The sequence below is a fragment of the Oncorhynchus kisutch genome, linkage group LG22, assembly GCF_002021735.2.
Source record: "Oncorhynchus kisutch isolate 150728-3 linkage group LG22, Okis_V2, whole genome shotgun sequence".
Lineage (NCBI taxonomy): Eukaryota > Metazoa > Chordata > Actinopteri > Salmoniformes > Salmonidae > Oncorhynchus > Oncorhynchus kisutch.
The window spans coordinates 52,321,138-52,335,413 of record NC_034195.2 but is presented as its reverse complement, the minus strand read 5'-3'; the positions used below and the strand labels follow the sequence as shown (position 1 = coordinate 52,335,413).

General features: G+C 44.0%; 1 protein-coding gene across 4 annotated transcripts in view; it reads right to left on the bottom strand.

Annotated features, from left to right (window-relative positions):
• Positions 1 to 14,276, bottom strand: part of nptna (neuroplastin a) — a 99,268-nt gene that overhangs the window by 59,891 nt on the left and 25,101 nt on the right. The window contains exon 1 of one of the 4 annotated variants that reach the window (XM_031801585.1): positions 6,659 to 7,082. The exons of 1 other annotated variant lie outside the window; for it this stretch is intronic. In XM_031801585.1, the coding sequence (XP_031657445.1) occupies positions 6,659 to 6,749 (91 nt within the window). In that variant the 5' untranslated portion in view covers positions 6,750 to 7,082. Of the gene's footprint in view, positions 1 to 6,658; positions 7,083 to 14,276 lie in introns of those variants that run through there. 2 more of the 4 variants (XM_031801586.1, XM_031801588.1) reach the window with 2 other exon arrangements.

The window sequence follows — 14,276 nt, the reverse complement described above, 5'->3', positions numbered from 1 at the left end:
ACCTCAATCCAATTGAGAATCTGTGATATGAATTAAAGATCGCTATACACCAGCGGAACCCATCCAACTTGAAGGAGCTGGAGCAGTTTTGCCTTGAAGAATGGGCAAAAATCGCAGTGGCTAGATGTACCAATCTTATAGAGACATACCCCAAGAGTGTAACGGCGTTCTTCGTTTGTTGAAGGAGAGTCGGACCGAAATGCAGCGTGGTGGTTAATCATGATATTTTAATGAGAAAAATGACGATACAATAAATAACTAATACAAATACGAAAACAACAAACGGAACGTGAAACCTAACTACAGCCTATCTGGTGAAACTACACAGAGACAGGAACAATCACCCACGAAATACAAAGCGAACTCAGGCTACCTAAATACGGTTCCCAATCAGAGACAACGTGAATCACCTGACTCCTGATTGAGAACCGCCTCAGGCAGCCAAGCCTATACAACACCCCTAATCAGCCGCGATCCCAAATACTACAAACCCCAATACGAAATACAATAACATAAACCCCTGTCACACCCTGGCCTGACCAAAATATATAACGAAAACACAAAACACTATGACCAAGGCGTGACAAAGAGACTTGCAGCTCTAACTTCTGCAAAAGGTAGCTCTACAAAGTATTGAATTTGGGGGGGTGAATAGTTAAATAAGTTTAATGTTTTTTTGTCTTATTTCTTGTTTATTGCACAAGAAGAAAAAAAAACGTATTCAAAGTGTGTTGTGTAAATAAAATGATACAACATCCCCCCCAAAAAATCAATTTTAATTCCAGGTTGTTCCAGGCAACAAAATATTTAAAAAGCCAAGGGGGTGAACACTTTCTTAAGCCCCTGTAGTACTAGTGTTTATTTATTTGGGGCGGCAGGGTAGCCTAGTGGTTAGAGCGTTGGACTAGTAACCGAAAGGTTGCAAGTTCAAATCCCTGAGCTGACAAGGTACAAATCTGTCATTCTGCCCCTGAACAGGCAGTTAACCCACTGTTCCTAGGCTGTCATTGAAAATAAGAATTTGTTCTTAACTGACTTGCCTAGTAAAATAAAGATTAAATTAAAATTAAATATATACACATATATACACACACACAGTACCAGTCAAAAGTTCAGACATACCTACTGATTCAAGGATTTTTCTTTATTTTTACTATTTTCTACATAGTACTGAAGACATCAAAACTATGAAATAACATGGAATCATGTATTAACCAAAAAAGTGTTAAACACATTCTTCAAAGTAGCCTCGCTTTGCTTTGATGACAGCTTTGGACACTCTTGGCATTCTCTCAACCAGTTTCACCTGGAATGTTTTTCCTACAGTCTTGAAGCAGTTCCTACATATGCTGAGCACTTGTTGGCTGCTTTTCATTCATTCCGTAGTCCAACTCATCACAAACCAACTCAATTGGGTTGAGGTCGGGTGATTGTGGAGGCCAGGTCATCAGATGCAGCGCTCCATCACTCTCCTTCTTAGTCAAATTGCCCTTACACAGCCTGGAGGTGTGTTGGGTCATTGTCCTGTTGAAAACCAAATGATAGTCCCACTAAGTGCAAACCAGATGGGATGGCGTATCGCTGCAGAATGCTGTGGTAGCTATGCTAGTTAAGTATGTCTTGAATTGTAAATAAATCACAGTGTCACCATCAAAGCACCCCCACACCATCACACCTCCTCCTCCATGCTTCACGGTGGGAACCACATAGGCGGAGATGATCCGTTCATCTACTCTGCATCTCAAAAAGACACAGTGGTTGGAACCAAAAATCTCACGTTTGGACTCATTAGACCGGTCTATTTCCACCGGTCTAATGTCCATTGCTCGTGTTTCTTGGCCCAAGCAAGTCTCTTCTTATTATTGGTGTCCTTTAGTAGTGGTTTCTTTGCAGCAATTCGACCATGAAGGCCTGATTCACTTAGTCTCCTCTGAACAGTTGATGTTGTGTCTGTTACTTGAACTCTGTAAAGTATTTATTTGGTCTGCAATCTGAGGCTGGTAACTCTAATGAAGTTATCCTCTACAGCAGAGGTAACTCTGGGTCTTCCTTTCCTGTGGCGGTCCTCATGAGAGCCAGTTTCATCGCTTGATGGTAGCGCTTGATGGTTTTTGCGACTGTACTTGGAGAATTTTTCAAAGTTCTTGAAATATTCAGAATTAACTGACCATGCCTTAAAGTAATGATGGACTGTCATTTCTCTTTGCTTATCTGAGCTGTTCTTGCCATTTTATGGACTTGGTCTTTTACCAAATAGGGCTATCTTCTGTATACCACCCCTACCTTGTCACAACACAACTGATTGGCTCAAACACATTAAGGAAAGAAATTCCAAAGATGAACTTTTAACAAGGCACACCTGCTAATTGAAATGCATTCTAGGTTACTACCTCATGAAGTTGGTTGAGAGAATGCCAAGAGTGTCCAAAGCTGGCATCAAGGCAAAGGGTGGATACTTTGAAGAAACTCAAATATAAAATATATTTTGATTTGTTTAACACTTTTTTGGTTACTACATGATACCATATGTGTTATTTCATAGTTGTGATGTCTTCACTATTATTCTACAATGTAGAAAATAGTTTTTTTTAAATAAAGAAAAACCCTTGAATGAGTAGGTGTTCTAAAACTTTTGACTGGTACTATATATATATATATATATATATATACAGTGCCTTGCGAAAGTATTCGGCCCCCTTGAACTTTGCGACCTTTTGCCACATTTCAGGCTTCAAACATAAAGATATAAAACTGTATTTTTTGTGAAGAATCAACAACAAGTGGGACACAATCATGAAGTGGAACGACATTTATTGGATATTTCAAACTTTTTTAACAAATCAAAAACTGATAAATTGGGCGTGCAAAATTATTCAGCCCCCTTAAGTTAATACTTTATAGCGCCACCTTTTGCTGCGATTACAGCTGTAAGTCGCTTGTGGTATGTCTCTATCAGTTTTGCACATCGAGAGACTGAATTTTTTTCCCTTTCCTCCTTGCAAAACAGCTCGAGCTCAGTGAGGTTGGATGGAGAGCATTTGTGAACAGCAGTTTTCAGTTCTTTCCACAGATTCTCGATTGGATTCATTTTAATATATTTTGTGTAGATTTGTTGACAAAAAAAAGACAATTAAATCAATTTTAATCCCAGTTTGTAACATAATGTGGGGAAAAATCAAGGCATGTGAATACATTCTGAAGACCAAGTTTGTCTCCACTGTGTATTTAAAGTAACTGTCCTGTGAAAATCTCACTTTTTGTATTTTTTATTTTATTTTACCAGGCAAGTCAGTTGAGAACAAATTCTTATTTTCAACGACGGCCTAGGAACAGTGGGTTAACTGCCTGTTCAGGGGCAGAACGACAGATTTGTACCTTGTCAGCTCGGGGGTTTGAACTTGCAACCTTCCGGTTACTAGTCCAACGCTCTAACCACTAGGCTACCCTGCCGCCCTTACAAAAGTTAATATTCTGTTAACTCATAGCCAAATACTGTTGTTGACTCACCCTATTGTCTTATTTGTGACCAAAGCATAAATTTAAAAAATAAATGTATCTCAAACAGACCAATTTAAAAAATGCTTGCTATTTCCTCATAGAGTATGAGGAATACTCCTGAGGTGGATGAGCTGGCCAATCAGCGGTCTACTTGCATTAATATTTGTAACGACCGGTATAAACCCACACCCTTCTGTATGCCCACACCATTCTAACACTGAAAAGCTGCTTTTTAACACCTGTTAAAATACCGCCCCCTTGTGGCATTTTCAAAACTTCACGTAATATTGTATACTACCCTCACAAAGTACATTTTGGTTTCAAAACTATAAGTCCTACAAACACATACTTAGTACTGTTAGAAAGGTGTGAACTACAGAATTCAGATAAAGGTCTCAGAAACTACAATAGATGTTGTTTTTTCTCAGGGGTGAGGGGGGGATAAGAGATTTAAAAGTCTTGATTGGTGACATATTTTATCGCCAATTACTGTTCTAAAATGATATTTTTGTGCAACATTTTGTTGTTTAAATTTTTCCTTACCTAATGGTGGTGCTCTAAACATGCATAAATTCCCTTAGGAACGCAATTTAAAACCACAGGGCCTGTGAAAAGTTTGTTTTTGTCTTACAGGAATGATAAACACAGAGTGGACAAAACATTAAGAACACCTTCCTAATATTGAGTTGCATTTTTATGACATTGCCAGCAGTAAGATTTCAGTTAGATTTCCAAAAAGACTAGGCCTGATACGATATGTCACTTTCTATTTAAAAAATAATAATTATGTGTGGGTGGAAGGGATGGGGGGGTACCCCCCCCAAACTCAAATCAAGAATTTATAAACATACTTAATTACCATACCATTTTTTTGGAAGGAAAACTATTTCATTGATATTGTAAGTAATTATAGGTCATATTTCATAGACATCTGGAAACACTGGACAGTTACTTTAAATCAATAGCATTCCACAGTGCCTTGTTCTGCATCTCTCTCTGTGAAGAGTTAACCGATCCATTCTTCTCTTCCAGGAGAGGACATTAAAGGCATAGTGGTGTGTGTGTTCCAGGAGAAGAGAGGACATATCAAAGCTATGGTTCCCAGTGCTGAGTGATCTACAGTCTAAAAATAGCAACATGCAGCAGAATGGACTGGTGGAGCTATTTACAGTCAGTCAGTGCCTGCCTGCTTCTCTGCCTGCCCGCCTTTCTGCCTGCTTCTCTGCACTGTTGGAGCTAGGAACACAAGCATTTCGCAACACCCGTAATAACATCTGCATGTGACCAATAAAATGTGATTAGGTTTGACTGCCTGCCTGCCTCTCTGCTTCTCTGAGTGCCTGCCTCTCTGCCTCTCTGCCTCTCTGACTGCCTGCCTCTCTGCCTCTTTGGACTGCCTGCCTCTCTGCCTCTCTGGACTGCCTGCCTCTCTGGACTGCCTGCCTCTCTGCACTGCCTGCCTCGCTGCCTCTCTGGACTGCCTGCCTCTCTGGACTGCCTGCCTCGCTGCCTCTCTGGACTGCTTGCCTCTCTGACTGCCTGCTTCGCTGCCTCTCTGGACTGCCTGCCTCTCTGGACTGCCTGCCTCTCTGCCTCTCTGGACTGCCTGCCTCTCTGGACTGCCTGCCTCTCTGGACTGCCTGCCTCGCTGCCTCTCTGGACTGCCTGCCTCTCTGGACTGCCTGCCTCGCTGCCTCTCTGGACTGCTTGCCTCTCTGACTGCCTGCCTCGCTGCCTCTCTGGACTGCCTGCCTCTCTGGACTGCCTGCCTCTCTGCCTCTCTGGACTGCCTGCCTCTCTGGACTGCCTGCCTCTCTGACTGCCTGCCTCTCTGACTGCCTGCCTCTCTGACTGCCTGCCTCTCTGCCTCTCTGGACTGCCTGCCTCTCTGGACTGCCTGCCTCTCTGACTGCCTGCCTCGCTGCCTCTCTGGACTGCCAGCCTCTCTGGACTGCTTGCCTCGCTGCCTCTCTGGACTGCCAGCCTCTCTGGACTGCCTGCCTCTCTGGACTGCCTGCCTCTCTGGACTGCCTGCCTCTCTGGACTGCCTGCCTCTCTGGACTGCCTGCCTCTCTGGACTGCCTGCCTCTCTGGACTGCCTGCCTCTCTGGACTGCCTGCCTCTCTGACTGCCTGCATCTGCTTCTCTGCCTGCCTGCCTCTCTGACTGCCTGCCTGCCTCTCTGACTGACTGCCTGCCTGCCTCTCTGACTGCCTGCCTGCCTCTCTGACTGCCTCTCTGACTGCCTGCCTGCCTCTCTGCTTCTCTGACTAGCTGCATATACCAATCATCAAGCATCTTACAATTACATCTGGACACACAACATGACTGAATAGCGTTCTGTTCTCAACGTCTGTCTGTGTTCATTTCAACCTGTAGGAGTTGAAATTATGCTTTGATGTAGCCACGACCAGACCAGGTGAATGCCTGAGTCATGTAGGGTTATTTGAGAGAGGACAAGGAGGGAGAACTAAACGGTTGTTGTTGTTTTTTACATTTGAGAGGGCCATGATAGGGTAGGACATAGGCTATGTGATGATATCACAACTTACTGTACACCTATAACAAGACACGGCTCCTCATGGTCAAGTCCCTGATACATTCTAATGAAGATGTAATGTCATTAGGAAATAAAACATGTATTTTGTGGCCGTAGATAAACATATAGGCCTTGGCTAGTTTAAAGGAATGTATAAATTCATCGTAGGTCTGTATTAATAACGGGAAACCATCCATCCAATTGACAGTAATGACCATACATGGTTTATTGACACTTTGTAACAAATGACTCGCATGGGTGCTAATATGCTATTATTCGATAATAATTTTATTAAATTCATAGCCTTAATTCTGAAATTCTATTCACCGCATTGCTCGGGTATGAACATAATTAATACAATAAAATAAATATAAGAGGGTCGAAATATGTCCTTGTAATTTGCTGCCATTTTCTACTACATCCACTGAAAATCATGTGGATAGCCTATAAATCAATATTCACCGCAAGGATTTTGACGCACAACATTTAAATCATGGGCCCCGATATTATGACAGAATTTGAAGCAAGATCATTGAGCGTCCAGTCAAAAACCCGCAAGGAGCCATGATGTCCCGGTATTTCTACCGAGCGGCAGGGCAACCGTGCACTTCACATTCTTACCGTTCTGCGAGGAGACCGAATGCAGCATCAGTACTCCAATGAACGCCACCGAAACCGACATAATTTCGGCACTTCGTTTTCCAGGTAGCATCGACTCGGGTGGTAGATGCCGGTAATAGGGATAGTGGTGGTGTGGAGTGGGGAGACCAGGTTACCGGGTAGATATCAATCTGACCGAAGGAAGCTTCCTCTAATACTCCAATCCGGTCACGCAAAACCGCAGCGCGCTCGCTCAACCGACGAGTGCATGACGCCACGCCACCTGTGCAGTGGCGGTGCGTGGTGATGAAATCACTCGAAGGAACCACCTTTCTCGTCGGTTAGTGCTATCTGGGATCCCTGGTACGTCCCTACCCTAAATCCTAACCGTAAAACCCTTACTTTAACCACAATCCCTACCAAACACTAACCATTTTACTTTTCAACTTCAATTGGGAAGGGACCCTTTCTCATCTGCTGTGTCAAATCCCGCGAGATTACATTTTGTAGGCTGCATGGATAGAACAATATATGTTAGTTGCTGTGTACACTACAGTGTAGAATAATTATCATTTAGTACATCCCTATAGGGCTTTTTCATAGAATCTGAAAGCCAGAGGACAGTTCAGATGGGAATATCATGCCTTCCAAGTTATTTAGAAGCCACTCTTATCATTATGGTCGTTCAATAAACAAATAGTAGATTTAGAATAGAATAGATTAGAAACATATAGCCTAGAATAGAATACAATAGGTCATGTGACATGACGTATTGGTAGGTAAATCGCATTGGATAGAAGCATCTGCTAAATGGCATATATGTTCAGCAGCCAGCTACCTGGTTCAATGCTACCTGGTTCATTGCTACCTGGTTCAATGTTACCTGGTTCAATTCTACCTGGTTCAATGCTACCTTGTTCAATGCTACCTGGTTCATTTCTACCTGGTCCAATGCTACCTGGTTCAATGCTACTTGGTTCAATTCTACCTGGTTCAATGCTACCTTGTTCAATGCTACTTGGTTCAATTCTACCTGGTACAATGCTACCTGGTCAATTCTACCTGGTTCAAATCTACCTGGTTAAATGCTACCTGGTTAAATGCTACCTGGTTAAATGCTACCTGGTTAAATGCTACCTGGTTCAATACTACTTGGTTCAAATCTACCTGGTTCAATGCTACCTGGTTCAATTCTACCTGGTTCAATGCTACCTGGTTCAATGCTACCTGGTTCAATTCTACCTGGTTCAAATCTACCTGGTTCAATGCTACCTGGTTCAAATCTACCTGGTTCAATGCTACCTGGTTCAAATCTACCTGGTTCATTCCTACCTTGTTCAATGGGTCAAGCTGACCCCACCCCACAGACAGACACACAGACACCTGGCTAAGCCCTGACCTCAGTTTGCAGCCAGGCTTTACTGGGACTTTTAATCCTATTTCACTGTCAACTCCCTCATACTACAGCAGTAGGACAGGTGGCAGTCAGACAGGCAACGCTTGCCAAGTTATCTTGTGTCTGAATGAGCCACAAAATGATCTCCCCTCCAAGGCTAAAGGATAAACCCTAATATATACTGTTGGCCTGTTTCACTGTGAACTCAAACAGCAGGAGAACATGGCAGCCTGGCAATGGAAGAACACCGACAATGACCCACAAACTGAACTCTCCTACACTTCATGATAAACACTAGTAGGCCTACTAAACCCTTCATGATAAACACTCGGCCAACTGGAAACCCTTCATGATAAACACTAGGCCTACTGTACACCTTTCATGATAAACACTAGGCCTACTGTACACCCTTCACGATAAACACTAGGCCTACTGTACACCCTTTATGATAAACACTAGTAGGCCTACTGTAAACCCTCCATGATAAACACTAGGCCTACTGTAAACCCTCCATGATAAACACCAGGCCTACTGTAAACCCTTCATGATAAACACCAGGCCTACTGTAAACCCTCCATGATAAACACTAGTAGGCCTACTGTAAACCCTTCATGATAAACACCAGGCCTACTGTAAACCCTTCATGATAAACACTAGTAGGCCTACTGTAAACCCTTCATGATAAACACTAGGCCTACTGTAAACCCTTCATGATAAACACTAGGCCTACTGTACACCCTTCATGATAAACACTAGTAGGCCTACTGTAAACCCTTCATGATAAACCCTAGTAGGCCTACTAAACCCTTCATGATAAACACTCGGCCTACTGTAAACCCTCCATGATAAACACCAGGCCTACTGTAAACCCTTCATGATAAACACCAGGCCTACTGTAAACCCTCCATGATAAACACTAGTAGGCCTACTGTAAACCCTTCATGATAAACACCAGGCCTACTGTAAACCCTTCATGATAAACACTAGTAGGCCTACTGTAAACCCTTCATGATAAACACTAGGCCTACTGTAAACCCTTCATGATAAACACTAGGCCTACTGTACACCCTTCATGATAAACACTAGTAGGCCTACTGTAAACCCTTCATGATAAACCCTAGTAGGCCTACTGTAAACCCTACATGTTCACCTTACACGACACCTTGTAATGCTTTTTAACCTTCCCTGAAAGAATTAGGCGTACAATTTCCAGATAACAAGGTCAAGTTGAAAACGTAGGTTGAAAGGCATGCCAGAAAGCTTTCAACACAAACGTAGCCATCTGTCAAGCATAAATCGATGCATTGCTGCCATAATTCAGGTTATCCAGGTTTTTAAAAAATGAACACATTTGTAGTCTGCCTGAATGGTGTCAGATCGTTCCTCTGCTGCCCCCTACAGTACAGATACAGTAGATGACCCTGAGCATTCCTCTGCTGCCCCCTACAGTACAGATACAGTAGATGACCCAGAGCATTCCTCTGCTGCCCCTTACAGTACAGATACAGTAGATGACCCAGAGCATTCCTTTGCTGCCCCATACAGTACAGATACAGTAGATGACCCAGAGCGTTCCTCTGCTGCCCCCTACAGTAGAGATACAGTAGATGACCCAGAGCGTTCCTCTGCTGCCCCTTACAGTACAGATACAGTAGATGACCCAGAGCGTTCCTCTGCTGCCCCTTACAGTACAGATACAGTAGATGACCCAGAGCATACCTCTGCTGCCCCTTACAGTACAGATACAGTAGATGACCCAGAGCATTCCTCTGCTGCCCCCTACAGTACAGATACAGTAGATGACCCGGAGCATTCCTCTGCTGCCCCTTACAGTACAGATACAGTAGATGACCCAGAGCATTCCTCTGCTGCCCCTTACAGTACAGATACAGTAGATGACCCAAAGCATTCCTCTGCTGCCCCTTACAGTACAGATACAGTAGATGACCCAGAGCATTCCTCTGCTGCCCCCTACAGTAGAGATACAGTAGTTGACCCAGAGCATTCCTCTGCTGCCCCCTACAGTACAGATACAGTAGATGACCCTGAGCATTCCTCTGCTGCCCCCTACAGTAGAGATACAGTAGATGACCCGGAGCATTCCTCTGCTGCCCCCTACAGTAGAGATACAGTAGATGACCCAGAGCATTCCTCTGCTGCCCCTTACAGTACAGATACAGTAGATGACCCAGAGCATTCCTCTGCTTCCCCTTACAGTACAGATACAGTAGATGACCCTGAGCGTTCCTCTGCTGCCCCCTACAGTAGAGATACAGTAGTTGACCCAGAGCATTCCTCTGCTGCCCCCTACAGTACAGATACAGTAGATGACCCTGAGCATTCCTCTGCTGCCCCCTACAGTAGAGATACAGTAGGTGACCCGGAGCATTCCTCTGCTGCCCCCTACAGTAGAGATACAGTAGATGACCCAGAGCATTCCTCTGCTGCCCCTTACAGTACAGATACAGTAGATGACCCAGAGCATTCCTCTGCTGCCCCTTACAGTACAGATACAGTAGATGACCCAGAGCATTCCTCTGCTGCCCCTTACAGTACAGATACAGTAGATGACCCAGAGCATTCCTCTGCTGCCCCTTACAGCACAGATACAGTAGATGACCCAGAGCATTCCTCTGCTGCCCCCTACAGTAGAGATACAGTAGATGACCCAGAGCATTCCTCTGCTGCCCCTTACAGTACAGATACAGTAGATGACCCAGAGCATTCCTCTGCTGCCCCTTACAGTACAGATACAGTAGATGACCCAGAGCATTCCTCTGCTGCCCCTTACAGTACAGATACAGTAGATGACCCAGAGCATTCCTCTGCTGCCCCTTACAGTACAGATACAGTAGATGACCCAGAGCATTCCTCTGCTGCCCCTTACAGTACAGATACAGTAGATGACCCTGAGCATTCCTCTGCTGCCCCTTACAGTACAGATACAGTAGTTGACCCAGAGCATTCCTCTGCTGCCCCCTACAGTACAGATACAGTAGATGACCCTGAGCATTCCTCTGCTGCCCCCTACATTAGAGATACAGTAGATGACCCGGAGCATTCCTCTGCTGCTCCTACAGTAGAGATACAGTAGATGACCCAGAGCATTCCTCTGCTGCCCCTTACAGTACAGATACAGTAGATGACCCAGAGCATTCCTCTGCTGCCCCTTACAGTACAGATACAGTAGATGACCCAGAGCATTCCTCTGCTGCCCCTTACAGTAGAGATACAGTAAATGACCCAGAGCATTCCTCTGCTGCCCCTTACAGTAGAGATACAGTAGATGACCCGGAGCACTCCTCTGCTGCCCCCTACAGTACATATACAGTAGATGACCCGGAGCACTCCTCTGCTGCCCCCTACAGTAGAGACACAGTAGATGACCCGGAGCACTCCTCTGCTGCCCCCTACAGTAGAGACACAGTAGATGACCCGGACCATTCCTCTGCTGCCCCCTACAGTACAGATACAGTAGATGACCCAGAGCATTCCTCTGCTGCCCCTTACAGTACAGATACAGTAGATGACCCAGAGCATTCCTCTGCTGCCCCCTACAGTAGAGATACAGTAGATGACCCAGAGCATTCCTCTGCTGCCCCCTACAGTAGAGACACCGTAGATGACCCAGAGCATTCCTCTGCTGCCCCTTACAGTACAGATACAGTAGATGACCCTGAGCATTCCTCTGCTGCCCCTTACAGTACAGATACAGTAGATGACCCAGAGCATTCCTCTGCTGCCCCTTACAGTACAGATACAGTAGATGACCCAGAGCATTCCTCTGCTGCCCCCTACAGTACAGATACAGTAGATGACCCTGAGCATTCCTCTGCTGCCCCTACAGTAGAGATACAGTAGATGACCCAGAGCATTCCTCTGCTGCCCCCTACAGTAGAGATACAGTAGATGACCCAAGCATTCCTCTGGTGCCCCCTACAGTAGAGACACAGTAGATGACCCGGAGCACTCCTCTGCTGCCCCCTACAGTAGAGATACAGTAGATGACCCGGAGCATTCCTCTGCTGCCCCCTACAGTACAGATACAGTAGATGACCCGGACACTGAGACAGCGTCATTGCATATTGGTACACCAGAATTACATTAATTTCCAATGAAACCGCTGCGTTTGCCTTGCAGCGTTGCGTTACAGAGGCAGTTGCAGTGCGTTCTGGGTGGTGCATAAGTTGGATTTATCGAACCTACGCGTCAAACTGTACGCGTAGACGGCTCGACAGAAATGGTCGCAGAAAGGTGAATGTGGAACTTTTTGTTGCACACATATCCAGGTGACGCTGCGTACTATTTTCCGCAATGACTCTGTCGTAGTGTTCGAAGGGTCTAGAAGGTGTTTCCTTCCGATACAGGTTCAGAGATGAGATTTTCTGTGTTTTTGAATGGAACTCAAATATACTCGTTTTAATGTTATTGTAATTACTAATGTATACACATTCTAAAATCTGTATTACACAATACACGTCTATTGTTAGACAGTTATTTGGTCTACACATATGTTTTTTTTCCCACAATCCTTTTTAGCCTTTCTGTAACATTTAAATAGTATTTTCTGTTAGCATTCCTTGAAAAATGTGTTGGATCAACAAGATACATATTTATATCAAATCAAATCAAAGTTTACTTGTCACGTGCGCCGAATACAACACCTTACAGTGAAATGCTGAATACAACAGGTGTAGTAGACCTTACAGTGAAATGCTGAATACAACAGGTGTAGACCTTACAGTGAAATGCCGAATACAACAGGTGTAGTAGACCTTACAGTGAAATGCTGAATACAACAGGTGTAGTAGACCTTACAGTGAAATGCTGAATACAACAGGTGTAGTAGACCTTACAGTGAAATGCTGAATACAACAGGTTTAGTAGACCTTACAGTGAAATGCTGAATACAACAGGTGTAGGTAGACCTTACAGTGAAATACTGAATACAACAGGTGTAGTAGACCTTACAGTGAAATGCTGAATACAACAGGTGTAGTAGACCTTACAGTGAAATGATGAATACAACAGGTGTAGTAGACCTTACAGTGAAATGCTGAATACAACAGGTGTAGTAGACCTTACAGTGAAATGCTGAATACAACAGGTGTAGTAGACCTCACAGTGAAATGCTGAATACAACAGGTGTAGTAGACCTCACAGTGAAATGCTGAATACAACAGGTGTAGTAGACCTCACAGTGAAATGCTGAATACAACAGGTGTAGTAGACCTTACAGTGAAATGCTGAATACAACAGGTATAGTAGACCTTACAGTGAAATGCTGAATACAACAGGTGTAGTAGACCTTACAGTGAAATGCTGAATACAACAGGTGTAGTAGACCTTACAGTGAAATGCTGAATACAACAGGTGTAGTAGACCTTACAGTGAAATGCTGAATACAACAGGTGTAGTAGACCTTACAGTGAAATGCTGAATACAACAGGTGTAGTAGACCTTACAGTGAAATGCTGAATACAACAGGTGTAGGTAGACCTTACAGTGAAATACTGAATACAACAGGTGTAGTAGACCTTACAGTGAAATGCTGAATACAACAGGTGTAGTAGACCTTACAGTGAAATGATGAATACAACAGGTGTAGTAGACCTTACAGTGAAATGCTGAATACAACAGGTGTAGTAGACCTTACAGTGAAATGCTGAATACTACAGGTGTAGTAGACCTTACAGTGAAATGCTGAATACAACAGGTATAGTAGACCTTGCAGTGAAATGCTGAATTACAACAGGTGTAGTAGACCTTACAGTGAAATGCTGAATACAACAGGTGTAGTAGACCTTACAGTGAAATGCTGAATACAACAGGTGTAGTAGACCTTACAGTGAAATGCTGAATACAACAGGTGTAGTAGACCTTACAGTGAAATGCTGAATACAACAGGTGTAGTAGACCTCACAGTGAAATGCTGAATACAACAGGTGTAGTAGACCTTACAGTGAAATGCTGAATACAACAGGTGTAGTAGACCTTATAGTGAAATGCTGAATACAACAGGTGTAGTAGACCTCACAGTGAAATGCTGAATACAACAGGTGTAGTAGACCTCACAGTGAAATGCTGAATACAACAGGTGTAGTAGACCTCACAGTGAAATGCTGAATACAACAGGTGTAGTAGACCTCACAGTGAAATGCTGAATACAACAGGTGTAGTAGACCTCACAGTGAAATGCTGAATACAACAGGTGTAGTAGACCTCACAGTGAAATGCTGAATA